At 50.7% G+C, this 25,711-nt stretch overlaps 12 protein-coding genes and 1 non-coding gene across 13 annotated transcripts; 7 read left to right on the top strand and 6 right to left on the bottom strand.

The window, feature by feature from the left end:
* The first annotated feature begins 22 nt into the window (after positions 1 to 22).
* On the top strand, positions 23 to 1,617 carry COCSADRAFT_41356 (uncharacterized protein). Its single transcript, XM_007707020.1, has 2 exons — positions 23 to 1,089; positions 1,142 to 1,617. The coding sequence occupies exons 1-2, from the start codon at positions 388 to 390 to the stop codon at positions 1,469 to 1,471; spliced, it is 1,032 nt and encodes a 343-aa protein (XP_007705210.1). The 5' UTR covers positions 23 to 387; the 3' UTR covers positions 1,472 to 1,617.
* A 12-nt stretch (positions 1,618 to 1,629) lies between these two features.
* Positions 1,630 to 1,941, bottom strand: COCSADRAFT_102515 (uncharacterized protein; the record flags this gene model as incomplete). The annotated part of the gene is made up of 1 exon (XM_007707100.1): positions 1,630 to 1,941. One exon carries the CDS (start codon positions 1,939 to 1,941, stop codon positions 1,630 to 1,632), a length of 312 nt encoding a protein of 103 aa, XP_007705290.1.
* Positions 1,942 to 2,526: 585 nt separating this feature from the next.
* COCSADRAFT_102307 (uncharacterized protein) lies at positions 2,527 to 3,380 on the top strand (the record flags this gene model as incomplete). The annotated part of the gene is made up of 2 exons (XM_007707099.1): positions 2,527 to 2,689; positions 2,848 to 3,380. The coding sequence occupies 2 exons, from the start codon at positions 2,527 to 2,529 to the stop codon at positions 3,378 to 3,380; spliced, it is 696 nt and encodes a 231-aa protein (XP_007705289.1).
* Positions 3,381 to 5,540: 2,160 nt separating this feature from the next.
* COCSADRAFT_t89 lies at positions 5,541 to 5,644 on the bottom strand. The gene has a single exon. It is a non-coding gene; the product is annotated as a tRNA-Lys (tRNA).
* A 1,033-nt stretch (positions 5,645 to 6,677) lies between these two features.
* On the bottom strand, positions 6,678 to 7,685 carry COCSADRAFT_41349 (uncharacterized protein). The gene is made up of 3 exons (XM_007707019.1): positions 7,454 to 7,685; positions 7,110 to 7,336; positions 6,678 to 7,047 (listed from the first exon to the last, which is right to left on the bottom strand). Exons 1-3 carry the CDS (start codon positions 7,629 to 7,631, stop codon positions 7,033 to 7,035), a joined length of 420 nt encoding a protein of 139 aa, XP_007705209.1. The 5' UTR covers positions 7,632 to 7,685; the 3' UTR covers positions 6,678 to 7,032.
* A 14-nt stretch (positions 7,686 to 7,699) lies between these two features.
* On the bottom strand, positions 7,700 to 8,340 carry COCSADRAFT_259614 (uncharacterized protein). Its single transcript, XM_007707098.1, has one exon. It carries the CDS (start codon positions 8,234 to 8,236, stop codon positions 7,889 to 7,891), a length of 348 nt encoding a protein of 115 aa, XP_007705288.1. The 5' UTR covers positions 8,237 to 8,340; the 3' UTR covers positions 7,700 to 7,888.
* Positions 8,341 to 9,902: 1,562 nt separating this feature from the next.
* COCSADRAFT_62400 (glycosyltransferase family 2 protein) lies at positions 9,903 to 11,844 on the top strand (the record flags this gene model as incomplete). The annotated part of the gene is made up of 3 exons (XM_007707097.1): positions 9,903 to 10,414; positions 10,465 to 11,362; positions 11,419 to 11,844. Coding segments are annotated over 3 exons (1,836 nt in total), but the record flags the coding sequence as incomplete, so codon positions are not given.
* A 526-nt stretch (positions 11,845 to 12,370) lies between these two features.
* On the bottom strand, positions 12,371 to 13,600 carry COCSADRAFT_153342 (uncharacterized protein; the record flags this gene model as incomplete). Its single annotated transcript, XM_007707096.1, has 3 exons — positions 13,294 to 13,600; positions 13,065 to 13,165; positions 12,371 to 13,013 (listed from the first exon to the last, which is right to left on the bottom strand). The coding sequence occupies exons 1-3, from the start codon at positions 13,447 to 13,449 to the stop codon at positions 12,371 to 12,373; spliced, it is 900 nt and encodes a 299-aa protein (XP_007705286.1). The 5' UTR covers positions 13,450 to 13,600.
* Positions 13,601 to 14,036: 436 nt separating this feature from the next.
* COCSADRAFT_128298 (uncharacterized protein) lies at positions 14,037 to 15,374 on the bottom strand. Its single transcript, XM_007707095.1, has 3 exons — positions 15,074 to 15,374; positions 14,959 to 15,022; positions 14,037 to 14,889 (listed from the first exon to the last, which is right to left on the bottom strand). The coding sequence occupies exons 1-3, from the start codon at positions 15,149 to 15,151 to the stop codon at positions 14,300 to 14,302; spliced, it is 732 nt and encodes a 243-aa protein (XP_007705285.1). The 5' UTR covers positions 15,152 to 15,374; the 3' UTR covers positions 14,037 to 14,299.
* Positions 15,375 to 15,640: 266 nt separating this feature from the next.
* Positions 15,641 to 16,233, top strand: COCSADRAFT_259565 (uncharacterized protein). Its single transcript, XM_007707094.1, has one exon. It carries the CDS (start codon positions 15,800 to 15,802, stop codon positions 16,220 to 16,222), a length of 423 nt encoding a protein of 140 aa, XP_007705284.1. The 5' UTR covers positions 15,641 to 15,799; the 3' UTR covers positions 16,223 to 16,233.
* Positions 16,234 to 16,660: 427 nt separating this feature from the next.
* COCSADRAFT_348125 (uncharacterized protein) lies at positions 16,661 to 17,675 on the top strand (the record flags this gene model as incomplete). The annotated part of the gene is made up of 1 exon (XM_007707093.1): positions 16,661 to 17,675. Exon 1 carries the CDS (start codon positions 16,959 to 16,961, stop codon positions 17,673 to 17,675), a length of 717 nt encoding a protein of 238 aa, XP_007705283.1. The 5' UTR covers positions 16,661 to 16,958.
* A 1,065-nt stretch (positions 17,676 to 18,740) lies between these two features.
* Positions 18,741 to 20,166, top strand: COCSADRAFT_165036 (uncharacterized protein; the record flags this gene model as incomplete). The annotated part of the gene is made up of 2 exons (XM_007707092.1): positions 18,741 to 19,261; positions 19,395 to 20,166. The coding sequence occupies 2 exons, from the start codon at positions 18,741 to 18,743 to the stop codon at positions 20,164 to 20,166; spliced, it is 1,293 nt and encodes a 430-aa protein (XP_007705282.1).
* A 2,328-nt stretch (positions 20,167 to 22,494) lies between these two features.
* On the top strand, positions 22,495 to 25,604 carry COCSADRAFT_102954 (glycosyltransferase family 90 protein; the record flags this gene model as incomplete). The annotated part of the gene is made up of 3 exons (XM_007707091.1): positions 22,495 to 22,803; positions 22,856 to 23,458; positions 23,547 to 25,604. 3 exons carry the CDS (start codon positions 22,495 to 22,497, stop codon positions 25,602 to 25,604), a joined length of 2,970 nt encoding a protein of 989 aa, XP_007705281.1.
* Between the last annotated feature and the right edge of the window lie 107 nt (positions 25,605 to 25,711).

Raw genomic sequence — 25,711 nt, 5'->3', positions numbered from 1 at the left:
TAGTGAACTCCTCGAAAAGCATCATGACTGTTGGGAACCACACGCCATTCATTCTGCAGTTTTGCTTCTGCCAACGTACCTCCGTTTTTCCGGAGCTTTAGTGTGACTTGCAATTTAGTTGCGCGGTGTTTGAGATTCCTTGGGTGCGCGTGCATCGTCCTGGCCACGAACCCCCTATATACCAACCTTAGCACCCTTCGCAGCAACGTGTTCACGACCCCGAGCGATACACTACAAATCGATCCTCGTTTCCTCGTAAAAAACCATCAAACTCTCCGGAGCTCCAGACGCAGCGTGGCGCGCCTGTCTGACCACATCGACCTCATGTCTCGACGATAGCAACGGCGTCTGCCTTCGACCTCCTTCCTACACACCTAGCTCAACAGCATGGCCGACCAGCCAATAAGCCTCGTCGACCACACAAATGGCGACAATACGCCTTCGACGACCGTCACACAATCCGAGCAGCAGCTCACAAATGCGAGCTCCCACATCGACATCCTCTACGAAAACCAGCGCGGTTGGTTCGTGTTCGGCATACCGCTCTTCTCCTCCAAGGCACTGTGGAACCTAAGAATCGATCCTGCGCCCTGGCAAGATGCCAAGTTTAAGCCCTCGGCTGTCAACATCACAAATGCACAGGTGCCTGACCCGAGCTGGGTATGGGACTGGAAAACTTGGTATGTCGACATGAGCCTGGACGTCGACGAGGAAGGCTGGCAATACAATTTTTTTTTCAACGGCTCAGCATGGCATGGTAACCACCCGTGGTTTCATAGTTTTGTCCGCCGGCGGCGCTGGTTGCGAAGACGTGTCAAGCAGAGACTGCCACCCAAGACTAGAGCAAATGCGAAGGAACGCATGTTTGGTGAGCAATTCAGCATTGGTACAACCTTGGCTAGATCTACGACGTTTGGCACTGGCAGCGGTCTGTTGGACAGTTCTCAAACCAGTTTGGACGAAGAGATCAGAGATATTGCCACATTGATGAGGAAGCTGAAGGCTGCTGCAATCGACCGCGAGAAGATTGTTTATATACACAAGTTCATCAACGATGGGGGTGAGGAACTACACTACCTTGCAGAACAGGCACACACTCCCCACATACGTTTCTTTAATTTGATCCCACTAACACATGCAGATTCCTACAATCATGTCCATGCTCATTTTCCAAAATTCACGCCACCAACTTCTCTCGACGCTGATGGACCGTTTTGATGCTGCAAAAGAACACCGCGAACAACACGAAAAGGACGGAAAGCCTGAAGATGAAGCCGAGGAACGCCGAATCAACAACCTGCTCAAAGCTGTCGAGGCAGCGGACAACGAGTGCAAGAAGTTGGAGTATTGGAGTGATATCAAGAATTTGACCGAGGAGGGCAAAGCGGGTAATGCAACAGATCCAGGCATGGGCTGGGATGAGAAATGGCAGGGTCTCGATGTCAGCGGGGCCAGTTATCCTGAGAAATGAGTAATCACGAGCGTTGATTGGAGTTCACCGGAGTTGATGTATTTGCGAGGCGCTGGCGGAGTTGACATTCGGCGTTGGTCGGAGCATTGGCAACATTGGCAGTGTAGCAACAGCTTCAGCAGGCGTAGATTGTTGTGGTAAGCACGAATATTATTATGCTATACCTGACTAACTTGTGTCTTTGCCATTCTCACTCGAATCGGACCTCTAATATCCTTCAAGCTCTCTGCGGTCACCACTTCTCCTTTTTGCATGACTTCAACTTCGCCAGATGCTCGTTTCTCCCACAATAACTGCCGTATAATGTCCATGGTGTCTCTCCATGTTGTTGCGTTCAACGTGTCCAGCTCCGCACCGGATAATGCACGCGCGATCTCGGAAGGGCAGATCGTCTTTGGCCAAGCCCGAGTGCTGAGCAGACGATCGGCATGATTTAGGATGAGACTGCGCTGGTTCTCATTCAGAGACATCGGTCTGGTGTCTTCTGAAACTTTGTGTAGCATGAACAATGTTGATGGTTGCAGACAGGGATATTGATGCTTCGCAGAAAGAACCCTGGGTCAATCTGGCTCTTGAAATCTGGATGAGATCCGTTCGCTAGATCTCTTGTCCACCGATCTACAACAAGCTCCCCACCATCTTGGACCGATGTCCCAATCCGTCAACGTCAGAGCGTCCAATCGGCGCGCAACAAACAACAAAATAACCCGACAAATATTTTTTTGTTTCGCGCATCTTCCCTCTCTGTGAACCGAGTCTTCCGGCACAATTACTAAAAGAATTGGCGATTTGTGGACTTGCTGTCTATCTTGGTTCTTGTCATGCCGCACCGGCTACCCCACGCCCTCCGAGAGCTAGTTGCCGCGGGGCAGCTTCCCTCTTCTCCGGCGCGTCTCTTATCAAGCTCACCTCTGCCTTTAAATCCTTCGCCAGTCTCTGCACTGCTTGGTCGGACTTCGTCGCGATTCTGCCATACCGGATCGTCCATCCCCAAACTACAAGCAACTACCGCTGCGCAGCCTCTCCAGACCAAACGACAGTATTCGTGGCCCAGGATGACTGGAACAGAGGATCCAAAGGAGGTTCGCAAGTACCTCCAGCAGAGCCATGACCGTATCTTTGAGAACAACAAGAAATGGGCCGAGGAAATGAAGAAGAAGAACCCTGCGTTCTTTGAAAATATGAGCGCGGGTCAAGCTCCCGAGTATCTCTGGATTGGTGAGTCAATCTTTGTATGAAGTAGCTGAAGTCATTCCGGAGAGCCGGCTGGGCAATCAACTGGCTATCCTATTGGTCTCAATATCCTGAATCGTCTTGAAAAACACTCAGTTGTAGACCAAATCAAATGAAGCAACCACTGACCGCATTTCCTCCAGGATGCTCCGACTCTCGTATCCCAGCCGAAGCCATCACCGGCCTCGAGCCTGGCGAGATGTTCATCCACCGCAACATTGCCAACCTCGTTTGCAACATCGATCTCAACGTCATGTCCGTCGTAAACTATGCCGTACGCCACCTCAAAGTTAAGCACATTGTCGTCTGCGGCCACTACGGCTGCGGTGGCGTCAAAGCCGCCATGACCCCGAAGGATATGGGCCTCTTGAACCCCTGGCTACGAAACATCCGCGACGTATACAGACTGCACCAAAAGGAGCTCGACGACGTCATTACCAATGGTGGAACCGAGGACGACAAGTATAACAAGCTTGTCGAGCTCAATGTGTATGAGCAGTGCAGGAACATTATCAAGACAGCTGCTGTACAGCAGTCTTGGGCTGAGAATGAATTCCCCGTTGTGCATGGATGGGTGTTTGGGTTCCACGATGGAATGCTGAAGGATCTCAACTTTGATCATGAGGGTCAGCTTAAGGAGATTCAGAAGATTTACGATTTGACAAAGGATATGTAGATGAAATGGTCGTTGTGCTTTGGGTAGGGGTTGCGGGCTGTTGTTGTATAAGTAGATGTGAGTTTAGTCAGGAGTTAGCGGTGAGAGATAATCTAGGGTCGGATGTATACATGACCGATATAGGAGTCGCATTTTCAATTGATGAGTTTATATCAATATCCGAGTCTCTATTTTGGACGATGCTTTCTACCATTCTCTCATATAGAGCATGAGTAATGAGACACTGATACCTCTCAATAACGCAATCAAAAATGCTCGCAATATCATTTCCACACTTTTCTATCACTAATCATATTTCTCTCATCTAACATTCACTCACGGAAAACAGCAGACTAGAGCACATTTTAATCATCTTCCCTTTATGAGAGAAATATTCACCATTGCACTGAATAGTTTTTTTAGGATGTACACGCACACAAATGCGCACATACTTAGAACCAATCAAGTAATCAGCCTAAGATCCTATATTGTGACTGATTAATACTGAAACACACTGTCGACTGACTGGATTCAATAGAACAAGCCAACCAAATCAAACCAAGAAATCGACTTCTCCCAAACTTGCTATTGACAACCTGTCCATCACCTGCCTTCCCTGCTGTTCCGGCTCAAATAGCAAAACTGCGTTTTATTCAGAACACACCTGAAAAAGAGGCTTAGTCGTGATGGATGGCATCTAGCGCCTGTGTCCTCGTCGAAGTAGATGTAATCAAGAATCTTGAATGTGATGCCTTTAGTGAAAACATTGAAGAATACAGAGGTAGTGAACTAAGATATTCTGTGTAAAGTCACAATTTCTACTGCAGTAGACCTGATAACCATTGCTCTCGCCATATTTTTGGCCCTGCGGTTCCGCATTGCGCTACTTGTATTTTTAATAGCTTTTTTATTGACTGCTATCTGGCTCTCCAAAGTAGGGCAGATATAGAAATGTTTTTTCTTGGGATTTGCAGTAGTCAAGTAAGCAGAGAGTTGCAACAAAGCTTCTTTGGCACTAAAACTTAAAACCCTTTTACTGCGGTATTGTTAGTAAGAACACATAATTTCTTTTATCGGAAATAAATGTAGCTCTGGATTCGTTACCTGTTCGATTAAATTGGCCAGGGGAAATATATTTGAAGTGCTCTTTGTATGGAAAGTGGTCTTTGGTAAGTTAATGAACGAAGGGTCCATATCTTCAGGTTGCTAATATTCTACAGTTTGTAGAAGTTTATTTTGAATGTGTAGCTGTGTAGAGCTAGTTTTATAGATACGGTTGTCAGCGTCATGTATGCTGGCATGAGAGGCGGTTTTACAGACGGTCGGATCGGTTTTATATTTATAGCATAGAATGAATAGGTGTGTCATGGTATCTGTAGTCAAGGTTCCAGCCGAAGCTTAAGGTTTGCCTTTTTCTCCGACAAGTATATATAGAAACAACTGTTTTAAGCAAAGTTTTTTGTTATGTCTATGTTATTCATTAATATGGAAGAGGGGAGAATACACAAAAAAACTCTCCGTGGCATTGTGTTTGAAAGTATAAGAGAGCTCGGGCTTATTAGTTCGTAAACCGATTTTTTTTCACATGCGTTGATATGAGTTAGATATAGCTTTGAGCGAGAGATGAGTAAGAAAACATACATAGGAAACGTAGATGTACAAAAAAGAATTGCATAATACACCACGCAACGGAATGTCACTGCTAGTATCTGAAACTGAAGTTCAACAGCACATCACTAAATATAGATGAAGTTTTCGTTGTCACTTTCTAGTTACCAAAATATACAGACGCTCTGGCAGCACATGTAACGATTCATTGAATAAGACATAGCTCTTGAACAAAAGCAGCAGTATCTGCAAAAGACATGTTTCCAAGAACCACTTAACATATCTGTGATGCCTATGAAATTAGCTAAATCACACATTGACGTGATTCAGCCGATCAAAGGCGCCACCTATGTAGTGGATATGCCTGAATACCGACCTTGACATACAAGCTATGTCACTGTACTAGTGACATATTCCAGAAGCTCAAGGAACCTGCCTTTGTTCGCTTATGCAGGTCACGCAACAGATCATCTGCGGAGCAAAAAGATTTACAAAGCCCTCGACAGGCCATCTTGCCCTGCATGACGACAGTGTATACAGGTCCGCGGCAAAAGCAAAAAAAGAAACATCTCAAGCCCGACGTGGGGGTCGAACCCACAACCTTGAGATAACCAATCGAGTCTGATCAGGACGTGAAAGCTAAGAGTCTCACGCTCTACCGATTGAGCTAGCCGGGCGTTGTTTGCTTACTAATGAGATTTTTTGAATTTGGTCAAAATATGTAGCTGCGCACCAAAGGCTTGAAGCTTTCGGACAGCATGTTGACACGTTTCTAGCTAATGCAAGGGCCTGTTGGTTCGCTGCAAGTCCGCTGCCAAAAGCAAACTAGCGCCCGTCACACCACACGAACCATAGCTGACGCTGACAGATTCTGAAACATTCTTTTTAGCGTTAGCGTTCAATCCGCAAGTGGTGTGTGAACCCGAGAAACAACCCTAGATCTGTGTTTGCTTTTTACACAAGGGTCCAGATTGCTTGGTACTCAGTGGTCGCGCGTGTGGTATTCGGGGTTCAACGAGACAGTATGGTACGCGGCGTCAGCCAACAGTGTCTGGATGTAAGCCCGTGCAATTGGTAGCCCAAAGTTCCGAGATCCAGCCCGTTCGCGAGTCATGTTATTACTCTGCCCCTTAAACGGTATCCGCCCAAAATATCCAAGGCCTTGGAATAGAAATTTCACCGGTAACGAAAGGGCCGAGTTCTAGCACTGAGCACTCAGATCAGCGCGGAGGGTGATGTAGTGTGACGGTAGCAATGCTGCAGATTGCATTTTAGGTTCATGATGCAAAAGGGTACCAAAAATTGCGCGATACGTACTTATACGTTCGTGTTCGGAATCGCGTACAGTTCATTGGTAAAGTTATTTGATTGTCAGCTTAGCAGATGAGCAACTCTGCGCCAAATATGGTCAGTATGGCAAGCCGAACGGTCATGATCAGTCTCAGAGAGTCATCGTATAGCGTACTCTGTACTAAGTCCGACCATAACAAGGCTACCCTCAGTATTTTCGCATTTCCGCGGAGACGGTATGACATTGAGCTCATAGAAAATTACCGACTGCCAATGTTGCTGATGGCAGATGTGATTCAGCGGCAGCCGGTAGCAATCAATTGTCCCGTCCCAGGTATCCCAGACATCACGCTGAATACGGTATACATTAAAGTTCCTAATGGGCAGGGATCAGTGGAAGGTAACTGAATACGGAGGTGCTCTTGCATCAATATGACATCCGGCGCGGTCAGCATGTATTTGTTCAAAAGACCATCGGCCTGAATCACCGTCAACAGAAGCCGGGCCCCCCGAAGAACCATGTGGTTGTCTCCAATTTAAGTATACCAATAGACCCATCATTGTTTCGGGAGACAGCGAACTAGTTACCTGTTCAGCCTGATTCCGGGAGTCGGAGCATCCCCCATACCCGCTTCATTCAGAGATGACAATGTCATGGTAGGTAGCATCGGATATGATGCTTACAAGCTCCATGTGTACAGCGAATGTTACCACCTACGTCAATAGCTCCAAGAGCCTGTGGGTTGATTTACCTAAGATCGACACTCTACGTGGTCTATGCTGCTGTATCCTTGATCCGCTTGTTAGCTCAAAATCTTCTGAACGAGGGCATGTGGAGGCTGAATGTCGTACCAGATACACTTGATAGAAGCTCATCATCACTTTGCCGTCTCCTTCCTTGACGAGGTGCGCCCTTGCAGCCCAGTCTTTACTTGACTCTCCCCCTACCTTAAGGCCGTATTTTACCGTTCCATACAACATGACTTCATTAGCGTCTGAACCAAACGGAAATATCTTCAGCGGTGCGTGCGCCCTGCTGGAGACCGTTTCCCACATGGCTTTGCGCAAGGCTAGGATCTCTGCAGCCGAGAGTCAGCCCATCGGGACGAATCAACCGTTGCGGTTCCAGGAAGGAAGTAAATGACTATGGCAAGTGTGGAATGGAGGCTAGACAAAAAAAGCAATGAGCGACAAACCGTCTCGGCCCACTGCTATTTTGGAAGCCATGACTAGTGTTGCATCCTTCGTGAAGTATTTGACGTAGTCTTCGTGCGCCTCTGGAGTGTCCGATGTGGCGTAAAAGGCCTGGAAAAACTCCTTGTATGAAGGATCAATCGCAATAGCCGGCGGGTACTGTGAGGCGTAGGCGTTCATTTCGTGCTGTAATTGCTGGAAAATATCAAGGGTGAATGGAGGCTACAGTTGTTGTACCTCAAACGCCCAGCAAAGCCTCTTTCATCTAAGGTGGGGCTGACGTAATTACTCACTTCTTAGAACGCCTTACTGCGGCTCACCTGACGGGCCGGCGGGAACGGCGTTTTTTTAGCGACGTACAACTCGACCTCATAAACATACTGATCCTGCTCAGTTTCACCAACAACGCTGCGGTCCTGCCAAGTGTTGCTTCTCTATTATTTTTCCTTTGATAGGGAAGTGTGGAGGGTCAAAATGTAATGAAAGCTAAACGTCTCCACGGAAAGGGACACCACTGTAGCGGCGCCGACATTAGGACACAACGCTACAGTAGCGTCGACCACAAAAACAAAGAAGAGACGGCCGATTTTTGGGCGCGCATCTGCGATCTGGAAGTATCTTTGTAGTCGCTCTACTTCACAGCCACGGCCTAATGCGCTTTGCCACCGAACATCGTCGGTCCGGTCAAGCTCGGTGTTTCTCGACCCAAGAAGTACTCTCTGAAGTACCTGCGCAAGGGTGCTCAGGTCCTGCAGCGCAATAATACGGAACCCACGTGTCATCATAGCACCCCGTGCGCGTATTACAGGAATCCCATGCACTCTCGGACATGGGAGAAAAATATTTTTCAGCGCTATTCTCCATCAGCAACAACTTGCAGGGGCTCTCTTGCCTAGGAATCACACCTTCAATTTCGATCGCGATCCACGCTAGGCATAGCAATTACAAACTTCTTGTTCGCTCCCATCAACACTAGGGAGCCTCCTCAGCCGCCATGGCCGGCGTCTCAAACCCTTACTTTTTCCTTGGTTCAGGCCATAATGGTTTACTTGTGGCTCCCGAAGGCATGCAGGTCCATGTGGCTGTGTTCCAGGCCCACGCACACGACTACGCCATGAATTGCTCTTTCAAATCCCAGAAATCGGGACATGACATTCTCCGTCAGCTACCCCTGGTCAGGACTTCTCCGTCAACTGGGCTTATTCGTGGGCCCCTGTCGATCTGTCAGAATCATTGTGGATGTTTCATGTTTTACTAGACTGCCGTATGCATGCAAGTATTGGACGGCCCTGCAGAAATGATGCCCAGGCTCCCGAAAACTCTCGTCTTACATGTTGAGAAAGCATACGGCTTGTAACTGCACATCTCAAGACGACTTGACGTGATGCTTTCCTGTTAGGCTGATGTGTATACAATCGTTTACGCAATGATGATAGTGTGGCTCAATGATTGACTTAGTACGATCCAACTAGTTTGGCCGCCGTCGTTCGAACAAGTTCAGGATGAATTTTGCCCCAGGCTAAGATTCGACGGGAGCTAACTAGTCTGGGTCACTATTAAACAACGTGGGTACTTCTTTGGTCCAGGCTCAGCCGTGAACGTCAGAGTAGACTTCATCTGTGGCGCACAAGCCAGCCAATTCTAGAGTATGGGCGAAGCAGTCCGTCTCGATCTACACTGGGGTGCTCGCACTTTGCGAGATGTGGGCCATTAGCACGCTTTGGTGATTCCAGATCCTGATGGCGCTATGAGGGCATCCGACTACCCGCCCGAAAGTGCGAAAAGTACAAGATCTGGAGTATGGCCCCCGCTGACAATGGGGTTCATCATCTTCACCACCGCCCAGGTATAACTACGCTTGAGGCTTAATATCCTTCAGTATATTCTACCCTACTCGTCACAATGGTGTCTCCTTTCGACACTTCGTCTCGAAGACCAGACTACTTCCCTGGACAAGGCCGGCGATCCAGTGAGATCATGCCTTCCCAACCCCAGGATGTTGCGGTTCCTGCTCATCTCCTCCGTGCCACTGGCAATCTTGGATCCAAGCGGGACAACACCGCCACCCACACTGCTACATGGGAGCCTATACAAGAGAACCCGTTCCTCGACGCAGGGGTAGGAAGTATTCGGCGAAATGACACTCAACGCTCCGCCATCCGCCAAAACAGCTCTCAACGATCAGCTATCCGACAAAACAGCAACCAACGCTCGAGGGTTCTACAACGAAATGGTACTCAAGATTCTACCGATGTCGGACGCACACGAAGCGAAAGCGAACGAAGAAGAAGTGTTCGGTTCTCCACAGTTAATTCCTCCTCCAACAACAACAACAACAACAGAACCTCACGATATGCGCTACCCTCACCTGATGAAGAAGGCACGAGGGCTCAGCGAACCCTCTCTTATGTACCTGGCTCAAGCGATGTCCTGACTACCACTCCTCGGGAAAGCCGAGCACCATCACCCAACTTTGAGAGGAGAGCTAGCATATCATCGACCTATTCCAACGAGAACCCCTTTGCTTCCAAGCCAAGCTCGATCAAGAGCGATCCCTTCGCAACAGAAAACAACACGCCTCGCGGGTCATTTGATGCGCCACCTCAGCAACCTCAACCTGTACACCATGCTAAGCACAAGCGGAAGAACACTCTGCAGTCAGTGGTTGATGGTATCATTCCTGGTTCTTTGCAACGTCGCATGACCAACGCATCTTACTTCCAACGGAGTGAGTTGTTCGGAACCTACGAGAAGGCCAAGAAGAAGGGTATCGAGATCCAGCGCAAGCCATGGGCACAAAACACTTTCGAGTACAGCCTGTATCTCGTCATGATCCTCTTCATCTACTTTGTGCTTATTGGTATGCCGCTCTGGAAGGGTGCGGTCTGGTGGATGTATTGGGTTGTCCAAACCAAGTTTGTCCTTCCTGGTGGATTCGGTATCACTCTGGGCATTGCGCTATTGTAAGTTGGTCCTTGAGGAAAGTTTTGGGCTTTTGCTAATCCTTTCGCAGCTACGCCTTTGCCCCTCTTCTTATCCTTTTCGAGAAGGACCCTCCACCTGCCGACTACACGACAGAAACTAAGTATCCATCCACTGTTGATGACACTTGTCTCATGATTCCTTGCTACAAGTCTGCTGGACTCATTGCCAACACTCTCGAAGCTGCCTTGAAGATCTTCCCTGCATCCCACATCTACGTCATTGCCAACGGAAACAGCCCCACGCCACTCGACAACACGGAAGAGGTCTGCCGCCCTTACGGAGTTAACCACATCTGGTCGCCCATTGGATCTAAAATTGTTGCTCAGTTCGTTGGTTGCTACGCCGCAAAGGGGTTCAAGAACGTCTTGCTCATCGACGATGACTGCGCCCTTCCCGATAACTTTCCCATCGTCACTAACCGCATGACTGACAAAGTCAAGTGCATTGGTTACACCATCAAGTCCGTCGGACCTAATGGGTCGAAGGGAAACCTTTGCCAACAAGCACAGGATCTTGAGTACAAGCTTAGCGGTATCCAGCGTGAATTTGCTGGCAAGATCGGTTCTGCTACCTTCCCCCACGGCGCTATTTCCCTCTGGGATCGCGAACTCCTCATCAAGACTTTCCACGAGCACCCCGGTTTCAGTGTATCAGAGGATTGGTTCTTCGGCCACGTCGCTCGCCAGCTTGGTTCTCGTATCAAGATGTGTTCGCAGGTCTTTGTCGAGACCGAGACCCCCACTGCTGTCTTCTTCGCCGGCGGCGGCTCTCGTGGTGGCTTCGGTGAAATGACCATCTTCTCTCAACGTTTCAAGCGCTGGAACTTCTTCTTCGTCAACGGCATGTACTACAACATGGCCTACATCTTCTGCGACTGGAAGCTCGGCTGGTGGGAGATTGGCGCTAAGATCTTTGTCTTCCAAGAGGTAAGCACACCTTTTCTACATCGCATACAAACACACGTACTAACATACAACCCCAGGTCTACGAAACTCTCCTTTACCTCCTCACTCCCTTTATTCTGCCCATCTCCTTCTACGTCCGCCCCGACTTCTGCGGTTACCTTCTCGCTGCTACAATCGTCATGTACGCGGTCAACGTCATCATCTTCAACGAAGTGCATCTCCGCCGCAAGAACGAGCGCGTCGGCTGGGTCCTGCTCTACGTCTACTACCTGCCCTACAAGATCGTTCTCACTTTTGTCAACGTCGCCAGCTGCTACTGGTCGCTATACAAGTACGCGCGGTATTTCGCTAAGCGTCACCCCAAGGTCATCGAGGACGAAAAGGCCGTCGAGGTCGTCATTCGCCTTGAAGAGGACCAGGCTTCCAAGCAGGGTGGTCTTGGCCGTCGCCTTACCGTGCGCACCGTTGGTGGCCGCCCCAGCGTTGAGGAGCAGGATGATGATTTGGATACCGCGAGGAACTCGTACGATCATGTTGCTGCGCCCGAGCCGATCATGTCGCCTAGCTTCCGCGACGACTCGAGGCCTACTAGCCATGTGCTGAGGACTGAGGGTGTTGCGGCGAGGGATTACTTTGGGGAGAAGAATGCAGCACCAGGACGGCCGCAGGATGTATGATCCCGCCCCCTTTTCTACCTACTTTCGCTTTCTTCTCCTTCAATCTTCTTTACATTTTCTTTTTCTTCTCATTCCTCTTTGTATTCTTCTTGAACACAACTTTTATACCTTTCTTGATTACTCTTCGTCGCACATACTTTCTACACACTTTCTTCAAACAATTTCTACACACTTCTTACCTTTTTCCTATGTATGATATAGACGGGGGGGTTTACTCGGTACAGAAAAGAAAAATGCTTCTGGAAGGACACTTTGCTATATACCTATTTTTTAACTGTATAATCAGTATTATGAATATGAAAAAAAACTGCACTCAACATCTACGTCTTCCGATGCTTTGATTGATGATACTTTATGCATTGCCCGTCGTGTCTCTTGAATCGTTCGCTGCTCTCGATTTCCCACCTCTTCTACCGCCACCCCGACCACCTCGGCCACCACCACCTCTACCTTTCTGCACTTGCCCAAATTCCTTCTCCCACTCTTCAACATTTACAGTCACGCCTTCAGGCAACTTCCCATCACTCATCAATACACCGCCATCCTTCTTCCTGCTCTCCACGCGCTTGAAGAAGGTATACGGCAAAAAACCTTGCTCATTGCCCTCTGTTAAAATGACACCATTCTCCGAGATGAAAAACTTGATACCAGCAGCAAGCGCAGCATCGATATCAACGTAAACCAGAATCGTCGAACCCCTGCGCATACCAGATATAACGGGCGCAGCGTCTGCAGATGCAGATGTCGAGTCAAGGGATTTGAATCCAGCGGGTAGTCCAGAAGCAAAGTGGATGTGGTTTCTCCCCATGGGACGGAGACCGCCGCTCTTGAGGATGAGGTTCCAGGCGCGCTCGTCGGTGCCGTGGACGACTGTTTCGGGGACGTTTCCGGCTTCAGTGGTGATGGGGACGAGGAGGCCCTCGTTTTCGACTTTGATGGAGTGACCTTGGTTCGCGCGGATGAGGTACTCTGCTGGATCGTCTGATTCTTGTATGCTTTGCAGTTGTTCTGATGCAGGCGTCTCAGACGATTCTTTGTCAAGTGACGAGACTGGGATCATAGAAAAGCGCTGTTTCTCGTTGTTTGCGACTGCGTCACGGACTTCTGCAAAGGTGATTTTGAGGCTTTGTAGAGCCTTGGTGTTGAGCTGTGGGCTGTTATTTTTTGCTGCTTGCCAAAAAAAAGCCAGTGAAAACTGATCCATCCGACCACGATTGTCAAAAGCGTTGTCCAAATTCTGGCTTTGTTTTATGTACACTGTGATTACAAACTTACCGCATCTTGAACATTGACATAGCCACCCTTTCCTAACCTCAGCCCCTCCTGGTCAGCCCCATGTCTGAGTAACCAGCTTATCTTCTTCGAAACCTGTACTTCTCTTGGCTGATTGGCCGGATTGCGACTGCCGCCGCCACGACCACCTCTGGCCATGTTCGTGATAGTCCTGCTGAAGATGCGTGGAATATTTGCGGGGCGAATACTGACAATTGCGGGGATGCGTTGACAAGATATATGCAGTATTACGTTAGGCAACACTCTGAGTCGAGATGAGTGATGTATAGTGAGTCAAACACTATAGTTCCGCAAGGGCGAATGAGTAGTGAGAAGTATGGTTGTTGGGGGGAAAAAGGTTAGCGCGAGATTTGTGCGCAGCGGCCCCGCAATTGGTCGCGCTTGCAGAGACTACTTGTGTCACTGTGAGTCCGTCTCACATATGATGTTCTCGTCTATAAGCTACTGAGGCTGATGTGAGGTGTCTTAAACATACACGTTCGCAAAATTACATCTTTCCCACTTGAAGTCCAATTCCTCGCCAGTCTCTCCGACAAAACACCTGCTATTCCAAAACATATCTACGTACCGCGTAGTGTCAATAGAGAAATGGCCTATAAAACCCAGAACCATCGATCAACAAAGTACTCAATCCCCATATCCTAGATGCAAGGTTATTGATCAAGCATGGTCGCTCATATTCTAGGGGAGGATGAAGTACTGATAATCTTCGAGGTATGTTGTGTAGCACAAGTATCACAATGGCATTCTGCTGTTGGATGACCCTAGCGCAGTTTCTCATAAACAAGTGGCTAGTCTTCAATGTATTGCTAAACAATATTATTGACAAGCAAAAGAGTACTGCGCTTCTCCTCGTTCAACGCCTAGTAGGGGTAGGAAAGAAAGAAAATATCGTCATAAATCTGCGATCAACACTCTGGCAATCTATATATATCTCCAGTGTTTCCGCCCATTAATATGTAATTGAAGCCCATTGCCCAAAAGCATATCAGCACGCACAACCCTCTTTGGGACCCTGTGGCTGCGCGCTGCCCAGGTTTACCCGGTCAGCATCTTGCCTAGCCAGGTTGGTCTGGCCGCCAACATGGCGTGGTCCCTTTAAGCTCGCCTCTGGGATTGCATTTGCGATAGCAGTGAACACCTCGGCAACGTTGTGCCCAGTCTTTGCACTCGTCTCGAAGAACAATAAACTCTCTTCGTCCGCATATGCCTTTGCAGCCTTGCTGGGCACTCTCCTGGAGTCTTGATCGTCTTGTGCCTGCTCTTCCTCTCCCTCGGCTGCAGGCGCAGCATCTGTATCCTCTGGCCTGTCCTCGTCACCAGCGGTGGCAAGATCGAATTTGTTTCCTACGAGTGCAATGACAATACCGGGCGAGGCTTGGCGGTGTAGTTCGGCAACCCAGTGTTGAGCTTTTGTGAGTGACGAAGGCTTGGTGATATCGTACACGACGAGGGCGGCTTGCGCATTGCGATAGTACATAGGTGCGAGCGAGGCAAAACGTTCCTGGCCTGCGGTATCCCAGATCTCGAACTTGATAGTACGGCTCGGTAGATTACATTTCTGCGTGAGGAAAGCAGCTGCCGAGAGTCATGTTAGCTCCAAAGCGCTGCTTGAGAGTAGGCTTAGTAGAGTGGCTGTGTCCGTACCTCCGATAGTTGGCTCTTTGTTTTCTTGGAAGTCATTGTTCACGAAGCGCATAACAAGGGAAGACTAGCATCGGAGTCAGCTCATGTTCAAAACTGACATATTAATATCGCGCACCTTTCCCACGGCCGCCTCTCCTAGCAGCACAAGCTTGACGCTGCTGCTTGGCTTAGGTTGCGCGGATGTGTCCGCCATCGTCGATGCGTGAGATGATGCGATTTAGAGCTTGTGAGGTGTGTACAGGTGCGACGAATCGTTTAGAGATGTAGCTCAATGTTCCAGTATCATGCGCGATGTGGGGGTGCAGTTTGAGTCCAGGCAGCGATGTTGCTGGCGGACGGTTTGAGGTTGCCGAGCACAATGACGAACGTCAAGCACGTGAGTTGCTGACTAAGATTTGTACCGTTTTCGATGCCCTTGTACTACGTACACAGATGTCCTTTCACACATGTTGGTTACACAGACTACTTTTACTATCCGCCGTGACGTACGCAAGAGAATCATTTTATGTTATGCTCTGGTTGATTTTGCATACCAGAGGCTTAATGCAAGACCACAGAGAAGTTAGAGTATTCTCTTGTGCTGCATGCTTGTCAGAAGTCGTCCCACAACCATCTGTTATCGATAGAGTACAAACCCATGACCAAACCATTTGTTCATAGAGAGTAAAATTGATGTTCGAGGCACTGACTGAACAAATCTTAATGCAGTTACATGATGTTAAATGACCTGTCCAGCCTGCCGCGCAAGCTGCGTCAGCATTGGAAGCTCCTCTCTCTCTTGACGGTTTAGACAAGCCTCTACAAAATCACTCAATTGCATAACCAGTGAAAATTGGCGGAGATGATTTGGACCGAAGATATGGGTAGAGAGTACACCAAGGATTATGGGGCCATACAGTACTGTGAAATCCTATTTCTTGTTTGTACTTTTTACAGTAAGATGCACCGGACCAGCATTTCGAGATTGAGTAGTGTGCTTACTACTGGTACTGACATTGCTCATTCTCGCGGTCAGGTGCACTTGTGCAAAAAGACAGACCGCAACTCTGTCGGTCCTAGTATGAGGCGTCGTTGGCGACAACGCATACCGATCTTCAAAAAAAAAGTCGCAGCCAACACCTCAAGTGGGGACATTTGGGCAACTATGCGCTTGGTGCTCAACAATATTTTTTTCTTTTCGAAGGACCGACTCTTCGGTTATGGGAGGAGTGAAACTGGATTGTTGTTGTTTGTGGGAGCAAGGAAGACGAGAAGTGGTTGGTGACTGTTCATCGCTTAGTCACGGGTTACCAGCATCTTCTGGCTTTACAACGGGCCGAAGGAGCCCACGTCATGGAAAAACCCACGGAATGCAACATGTGCATCGGGCGATGCTGCAGGATGAAGTTATCTTGTACAGCCATGGCGAATGACGTCACGTCGGTAGTATGAAACCCTACGTGGTTTGGTGTGCCGAGAGTGGCCATGGCCAAAGTGGGCTTCGCAGGGGATGTGTTTGGACGAGTGTCTGAGTCAGCGGCCGCACGTGCAAACGAGGTGAGTGCTGATTGAGGCCCCTGAAGCGTCGCCCACCGGGCCATAACAAAATGTTTGCCAGGACACGGAGAAACATTGCGGACAGCGAAGAGGGAGATGGAGGCCAATTGGACTAGACTTGTCGCAGTGCCAATGGCAGGCGTGCGGGCGGCAATGTGGCGTCTTTGACCCCTCAAGTATTCAGAGCCACGGGACTCCCGAACCGGCAGGCGCAATTGAAATGCTCTCCTGCATCTGCATTTGCATCTGCATATCCTACATGGAATGAAGACACCACACCGGAAGGACCTGGATGGCGACTCCAGAGCGCAGTGCACCCCACCGCCATGCTGCCAACCGGCTCCTCAACCAAGGGCTATCATTGGGTGCAGCGTAGCATGCCCACATGGGCATGGGAGCGAATACGTGTGTAAACCAGGCACCGCGGTGACCGGAGCGAAGACAATGGCTTGGCAGGTGTATGTATGTATGTGGTGGTAAGTGAGTGTGTAAGTATGCAGGTAATTGTGTCTGTCTGCCCATGGAGCGGCGCACGTATGCACGCAATACTTGTTACTCATCTACAAAGTGTCGAGATGCTGATGGGGTCCAGAAGGGCACCGCAGGCCGGCCGTCATGTGGCGCTGATTGTGTGGTGCAGATGCGGCATGGCCCAACAGGCAGAGGCTCCACAGCAGCGAATGGCAGGACGGGGCGGTGGCTCGCGCGATAATGGCAGCACAGACGCCAGGCGTGCGACCGATGGCGATGACGCCAAGCGCTGGTCTCGCGTTCCGAGGGGGTGTCAGGCTCGTCAGGCTGGCCAGGCTGACCGCGACTGTGTTGCGACGGGCAGAGGACGACAACCATGGCTGCTGGACGAGCACAGAGGATGCAGATGGCGCAAACGCCTGTTGGCAGGCGGCCATGTCGGCGCTGAGCGCACCACGTCCAGACACAGCAGCGATCGGCTGGGCGCGCCTGAGACCGCTCTTCTGCCCTCGCCCTCTCCAGACAAGCGCTCGGTTCCCCGTGTCCTTGATCCGCCCGAGCCGGCATGGACCAAGCGCGACCATGGCAAAGTGTGTCTCCCCTCTGCGATTAGTATCAATATGCGCCTGGCGATCGGCGTTGTCCACTCCAGGCCTAGCCAGCCTGACGTGAATCCATGCTCGAATCACCCAGGCGGGGATGCACTCTAGAAGGCGCACTAGCTATGCTCCCCTTTGACAAACCCGCCCTTGGGCCAGGAACACGCACAAAAAAGTTTCATTCATTTGGCAGCGCTTTGCGAGAGAGCAGCCCACCACAGCATCCGGCACCCAGCTGCCCTGGGCCCAAGGGCCGCCCCAAGACGCGTGTGTGCCCGCTGAAACACGCAATCAGTGCGCGCGGGGAAATGCCGCATCCCAGATCCCCCCAGGGCCTTTGCAGCCTTTAATCCAAAGCGGTGCGGTCCAAAGGGCCAAAGGGGGCTTGCCTGCTCGCTTCCAGCCATTGCATGGCCGGGAACTTGGGAAGACGCCTTCGCCGGGGCCTACTTACTTATCAGTCACGTTGGTCGGCTTGTGGGATGGGAGCGTCCGGCTGACCCCAGATGCCGCGTGCCATGTTTGCGACCAAATAATAAAAAAGTTGCTGCGTCTGGAATTGCTGTGACAGTCTGACATCCCTTATTTCCCCCCTCCCTCTTCATGTAATCACACACCCCCCTTGCCCCGGCCCTCCTTGTCGTGTGCAGCAGTGCGTTGTTATTCACCAGTCCCGGCCACATTTCCCAGGCTGTGCAATCGAGACTCCCCATCGGACGCAGTAGTAACTCCATATCAGGAGCTCGGGCGTCACCCCACTTGTCGAATAGCATTCCGCGAACTGTCCACACGCCGTATTTTTTTGGATAAACGCCTCCTTCACCTAGCACACGCCTCCCGCACACACATCTTGTTAAATATTCGCACACACTGGCTCCCTGCGCTGCCCTGCATTGTCTCAACAAGCCCGTTTCAGCCGCATCGCCCATTGTAGCCCCGACACTTCGGACACGGTGCAACAATTGCTCGGCCCTGCTGACGAAGCCGGACGAACAAAGCAAACACCAAACTACTGGCAACTTTTTTTTGGGGGGGACCCAACATGACTGTACACAAGGTACTTCTACTACTTCCCGCTGCCATTGCTCCCCTCGGACTCGCACTGACCGGCTGCCCCCTTTCCAGGAACCCATCAACGTCCGACCCGCCAGCCAACAACGGCACTCATCCAGCACCATGGCCGGCTCGCTCCCCAAGAACCGAACCCACTCGCAATCCATATCCGCCGCCAACCTCCACCCGGCACATCGCGTAACGCGCAGGAAAAGCATGAGCCAGACTCCCGTCACAAACATCGCTGCCATCGCTGCGGCGGCCAAGGGCATGTCTGGGGCTCCGCTCGAGGGCGCCAGTAGTAGCGGCAGCAGCAGCGGACCGCGCCGCTCCTCCAAACCCGCATCGCAGTTTAGGGGGCCCAGCATGGCAACGGCCTCGAGCATGGCCTCGAGTGTGCCCGCTCATGGTGCGCAGTTCGGTGCCAGCAGTTACGGCAGTGCTGCCAAGAGTGAGGCACTCACCGACGGGCCCACACTCGCAACCATGTTGGAGCAGGACAAGGCAAATGCAAAGTCGCGGAACCGCCGCGCGAGCGAGGGCTCTCGCCTGTCCAAGGGCGACGGCAAGCGAAGTGGTAGCGAACTGAGATGTGAAAAATGCGGCAAAGGCTATAAGCACAGCAGCTGTCTGACCAAGCACCTGTTAGTAACCCTTAGCCTCCCATGGCCCTGCCACATACTTTCATGCCTCATGACGAATGCCCTTTCTTCACTCGCATGTCCATATAAACTGCCTTGCTCTTCTCAAGTTCTGCGTTGACTTTTTTGATTCTAGATGGGAGCATACACCGGAATGGCAGTACACGTCTAAGCTGCTCATCTCCAAGCATCAGCAGGTGCAGCTGCTCGAGGCCGCCTCGGTCCTCGTTGCCATGAACAAGGAGAGCGATGGCGAGCACAGCGACCGCTCCTCCCCTCCTGCCTCGGGCTCATCCGACGTGCGTGAGGACTTGAGCTCCACAGAAACTACCCCGCCCCCACAGCTCGACGACCATGCCGTAGGCTCTTACCCTCACTCGCACTTTGGCACTCGCTCCATGAAGCGTTACTCTACCAACAGCTCTGCCTACAGCCAATCCTACCAGTCGACTGTCTTCTCCGACAACGGTAATGGTAACGCGCACGGTCACTTCCGACAGTGGAGTAATGTCTCTGACCGCCCCACTACTTCAGGCACCTCGGTAGCCGGCTCCTACCATGATGATGCTAATGACCACGCCGACCTTGCTGCTGCCGTCGGCCTGCTCAGTTGCTCCTACGGCACCCCGAAGACGGGGCCTGTCGCCCTCCCCGCAGATGCGCCACCCGTGCCCCCGCTCCCAGCAAAGTATTTTGACCTGAATGCCCGCACCCTGTCTGGTAGCACTACCGTCACGGCCCAGCAGTCGAGTATGCGCAACAGCTATCGCCACATTAGTGAAAGCAAAGACGTCGACATGGACGACGACCACTTTGCCGATGAAGAGGACTACCGTTACTCCAACGCGCGCAGCCGCAGCCGCATTGATGAGGACGACGATGAAATCTTTGGAAGGATGGAAGAGTAGTTGTGTCCACACACGCCCTACCCGCCCTTCACCGCATCCCGGCCTCATTTATCCGACATTCCCGTCCGTGCGCTGCATCTTTATCTTTCTTCTGTACCACAAACGAAACATTTAGTTATTTAGCGACCTATCTCCGCATAGTAAACAGACGCAGCCTGGACACCGATGAGAGGGCCCTCAACCAAACCCCAGCCGCCAATGACACGAGGTTGTCGATGCCCTTGAGGTTGAAGTACAGGTTTTGAATAATACTGAACTGGCGTCTGTTTTATCATCTGCGTCGAGAGCCTAGCAACATCTCAAATATCTAGTATCCATATCAGTGTGAGGATTGACCTCATTTTGTTTAGCTCGTATTTTTCTTTATTTTTTCTTCCTTGCTTTCGGCTTGTCTTCAAACAAGAAACATATAAAACCTAGCACACGCTTTTTGTTTTTTTTTGGACGGGGAGGTAGAACGGAGGTTGTAGGTGCGCTGGCTAGCGTGGCCTTTTGTATATTCGGACGGGATGGAAAAGGACGAGGGGACGGAGAGAGAAAGAAGAGCGGCGTGCGTCGTATAAACAGCAAAGCACAATGTGAAGGGTCAACGGGTGTGTAGAGTGGAAACAGGAATGAATGCACAATGTGTTGGAAAAAGAAGAAAGCAACTTCAGCATGCGTGTGAGAAAGTGATGGAGACGAGTGCAAGACTGAGAGGGAAGACCAAAAAGTTTGAGGAAGGGAAAAAGGTTCGGGCCCTTTTGAACAATTCTCACATCGCTCAAACTCGCCGAAAATGCGAAAACGAGGCAGGAGCGGCGGTGCCTTACCTTTCCTAATCCAGGAAGATGACCAAACCCACTAGGGTTATTGCTCCCTTGGCGTCATCTCCAGCAGGTAGGGTATGCTGTGTTGCAAACACAGTTGTTACTCACCTAGCAGCTACTCACCATCTAATCCGCATTCTCAGAAACAGATGTTGAAAAAAAGCAAAAGGTGAAGAAGATAGCTAAACAAACAACGACCAGCGAGCGGGACAGCAACACTTTATATCCCCAACCACCAAGCACCCAAACAACCCCACACTTACCCTCCTCCCTCTTTCAGACAAAAGATTAAAATTAGGGGGGCACGGAGATACGTAAGAAAAACTGCGGAGGAAAGCACTTAATTGGGGAGATGGGGCTATGTGTAGAGCGGTGGTGGTTACGCGTCCATACATGTTTTCCTCACAGACGCATGATACATACTTGCTAACAAACGGGAATAGATTGGCGAACGACGATCAAACGGGCCACACCCACGTCCCCTCCCTCCGTCCCCCCGTCCCTTCTTTTCCCGCCTTCCCGCTGCTGCTGTTACTGCTGCGGTGACGTGATGACAAGCATATATGGTAGGATGATGGTTCGGAGCTGCCTGTATAGGTAAATGTTGGACGTTTTGTCGCTTATGTACGTGTGTTGATTGATTGTTGTTGGTGCACGATACGTAGGAGGTTTGGAGGGAAGGTGGGGTTGAGGATTTTTTGAAGATCTTGTGCCTCTTTTGTGGGAGGGGCTGGAGGCTTGGAGGCGTGGGGTGCGGTTTGGATCACGATGGGTGGAGGAGGGTTTGGAGAGGGTACGTGGTGTGGAAGAGGGGAGGGGGAATGGGCAATCTTGTATTAGAGGGAGGATGCGGGCTTGGAGGTTGTGCGGTGTCTGGATGATGAATGGTGGTTTGGTGAGTTTAGAGTGGGTATTTTTTCGTTGTATATGTGAAATGTTGTGTGCTTCTCTTCATTGGGGCGTGTGTCTGTGAAAGACCCCATCTGCTGCATGGGGAATTGCTTAATAGAGTATGTCCGAAGTAAAACGAATATTCGGGCAGGATGTGCAGGCACAGATTAAGCAGCACGTATTCTCTGGGCTATACGACGGTCCTCAGGGAAATTCGAAGGGTGAATGTCGGGCTATGTGAAGATGCTCTTTGCTGTTTCTTCCATACACGTGGCCATACAGTCCCTGTCGTGTGCGCACTTGTATCGCATTTTCATGGCAAACTAATATGGCAAAAGCGGCCTGAGAAACAGCTTGAAACAGCTTGAAACAGAATGCTCTGAAGAGATGCAGCAAATCAGATCTAGATATCACACCAAGCAGCACCAGTCTGCTGGATGGCTGATGCAGGCCAAGGTCGAGGGTTGGTGGAAGCTATGGCGTCACCCTGCGACCCTGAAGATCGGCAGCGACGGCCTCTTCGGCGGCGCTCACTGGCCGTAGACCAACAACAAGATGCCCTCGACGGCTCGACGCATACCAGACATTTCGATGCCCTCCGACGAGCGCTGACCAACCCTCTGCTCCAATGCACCCAGCCCTCTCTACATTTGCCGATCATGTCGTCAAATACCGTGACGCCCTCTTCCTGCTCGCGCCACCGCTCTACGTCGTCCTCACGGCTGTCGCCGCCCTCTACACGCCCACGCACCATTCGCTCCTCGTGACAGCAATCTCCTGGCTCATTGTATGGGTACCCACAGTCTTCTGGGTCGGTATATACTCCAATAGCAGCAGGCCGCAGAGGAAGGCCGCCTGGCTGGCTGGCGCACTCTTGGCTCTATCAGCAGTATGCGACCGCGCCGCGTGCGACAAACATGGCATTTGGGCTACAAAGGTAACCGCCTGTGTAACAACGACTCCCTCTCGCACCTCTTGACTCCCTGCAGGCTCTATTGCTCTTCCTCACCAACTTCTTCGCCGACAATGAACTACTTGCCAAGCGCCTCGCCCTGCCGACCTACACCGTCCCGGACGACCATGCCCATGCCACCGAGAAGAAACTCCCCGCTGATGCATCAGGTCACATAGATCAGCCCGGGACGTTGTTGGTATTGACCGTTTGCGCGAGCTGTGCCCTGGGCGTCTACACCATACCTACCACCTTTATGCTTGGACTTTGTAGCGCCGTTTTTGCGGCCGTTGGTCTTATTACATTCAGGTCCATAATCGTGACTGTAGCACCGGATGAAGGTGAAGACACCAAGCGCAGGCACACGGCTGGTACTATGGATCTTCGCGCTTCGATATCCGGGGTTCAAAAGGCACAGCGACTGGCGGTGCTGAGAGATGTCGCCGTAGCCATTGCTGTCGTGTGCGGTATTGCATCCATTCTCATGGAGTCCTCAGTATCTGCGAGTAACATCACATGGGAACCTGTGTACCGGGATTACAAGCGCGAATGGAGAGAGGTACACAACTTCCGCATTCTTCAGTGTTTCTTATGGATGCTGCCTGTGACCGCGTTCCTAAATTTGCTCACTTTTATCATGGTATGACATCCTCCCCGAATGCTTCATCTAGGCCTAGATCTTTGGCATTCTCATCTAGGGAATTTTTGAACCAGCTGACTCCCTGCAGCTCTACCTAATAGGCGCTGGACACCTAACTCTAGTAACTGTATTCTCGCTTCTTGGCACGAAAATGTTCTCCGCGCCGTCCTCCTCCTTCATGTTCTTCATGGTCATTTTCGATTCAACTGCCTTAGTCTATCTCTCAGAGAAGCGCTTTCGTGAGACGGGTGAAATGCGACGTTTCAGGGGATTGAGAATTATCACCTTCCTCGCCACTGCTACTGCAGTTGGGGGGCTACTTGTAGGGCGCTACAATGCATCACAAGCAAAGCCAGTTAGATCTGACGGGTTTTTTGTTCCATCTGATGTTGTTTCTGACCCATTGCTGGATCCAATCCCGATGGACATGAGTAAAGGACACCCAGCTGCTCAGCTGATGGATGCGGCTGAAGCAGATTTTCAAAAACTTCTCAATCGACAGTCAAAGTCTCTAGCTGAGGCTGTGGCTGAATACCGCCGTAGGTACGGGATACCGCCGCCTCCACATTTCGATAAATGGTACGAATTTACTACACGAAATGGTGTTGTAATGGTGGATGAATATGACATGATCAATGAGATGCTACTACCGTTCTGGGCGCTGAAGCCAGCAACGATCCGGTCACGCGTTGCGAACGCCCTCGGTCATGAGGACAGTTCATTACTGGCTGTTGCCATAAGACATGGGGCAGTAGAGAACTACCAGAATGGCGAGGAATGGCAGCAACAGGCGACCATTGGCATGATGAAGCAATTCGTACAATACCTGCCCGACATGGACCTAGGCTTCAACTTGCACGACGAACCACGAGTCGTGGTCCCCAACAACCTTCTTTCTTCGATGGTTGCCAAGGCAAGAAACGAAGTTCTTCCACGTTCTGCGAAGAATGCTTCTCCTCGCAATGGGTTTTCTGCTCATCCGGCGGATTTAAATGATGGCACTCGATTTGTTGAAAGCAGCACGACCAAATTCAATCGCTTCGCACATCAGCAGACCTGGACTCATTCGAGATTATCGTGCCCTGCCGACTCACAGGCCCAGACTTTTGAAGACGATGCTGCTGACAACCGCAAGGTCTATGCCGCCAGTGATCTAGGTTTTGTTTACAATACGACCGCCTTCTCCGACATTTGCAATTCTCCATCGCTCTCCTCGACATACGGATTTTTCGAACGACCCAACGCTTTCAATATCATTCACGAGCTCACACCTGTATTCTCACAGTCCAAGATTTCCAGCTTCCAGGATATTTTGTATCCGAGCCCGTGGTATTGGATGGGCAAGGTAGGCTATGACGAAACGCGCGACACAACCTGGGAAAACAAAACGAATAGTCTTTACTGGCGCGGCTCTACAACGGGAGGCTTCAGTCGTAATGGTGGCTGGAGACGCCAACACCGCCAACACGTTGTCCGACGCCTCAATGCACCAGATACAGCTCAAATTCTGGAGCCAGTTCGCGGCCCGTCTAAGGCTGGTGATACTATAACCAACTATACTATTGCCGAGGTTGATCGCAGAGCTCTGAAGAACCTCATAGATGTGCAGTTCTCCCACATCGGCCAATGCGACCCTGGCGACTGCGACGCCCAACAAGAGTTCTTCAAAGTAACCGAACGCGTCGACGGCCAAGACGCATGGTACTACAAGCACCTCCTCGACATGGACGGAAACGCCTTCTCCGGCCGCTTCTACAGCTTCCTTAAAAGCAAAAGCCTCACCTATAAAATGGCCCTCTTCCGCGAATGGCACGCCGAATGGCTCAAACCATGGGTCCACTATATCCCCCTCAGTCTCCGCGGTGATGAGCATCTCGATCTTGTCCGTTGGTTCAGCGGCACCAAAGTATCCGATAAGGATGGAGATGGCAAGTTGGATCATAGCGATGCAGATGGTGGCAAAGTTGGGGGGAATGGAGATAGTGAGGGGGAGAAGAGGGCGCGACGGATTGCGAAGAGGAGTACAGAGTGGCATGATAAGGTGCTTAGGAATGTGGATTTTGAAGCGTGGTTTTTTAGGCTATTGTTAGAGTATGGGCGTGTGGTGGATGACAAGAGGGAGGAGATTGGGTTTCCGGGGCCGTGAAGAGAAAGAGAAAAAGATGTGAGAAGGGGTAGGGGGAGGGTTTCTCTTTTTTTTCTGATCTGGATTGGGTTGGATCGGACTGGACTGGACTGGACTGGACTGGAGCT

The sequence above is a fragment of the Bipolaris sorokiniana genome (assembly GCF_000338995.1).
Source record: "Bipolaris sorokiniana ND90Pr unplaced genomic scaffold COCSAscaffold_18, whole genome shotgun sequence".
Classification (NCBI taxonomy): domain Eukaryota; kingdom Fungi; phylum Ascomycota; class Dothideomycetes; order Pleosporales; family Pleosporaceae; genus Bipolaris; species Bipolaris sorokiniana.
Note: the sequence above shows the minus strand (reverse complement) of the source record. Positions and strands in the feature narration are given on the sequence as shown.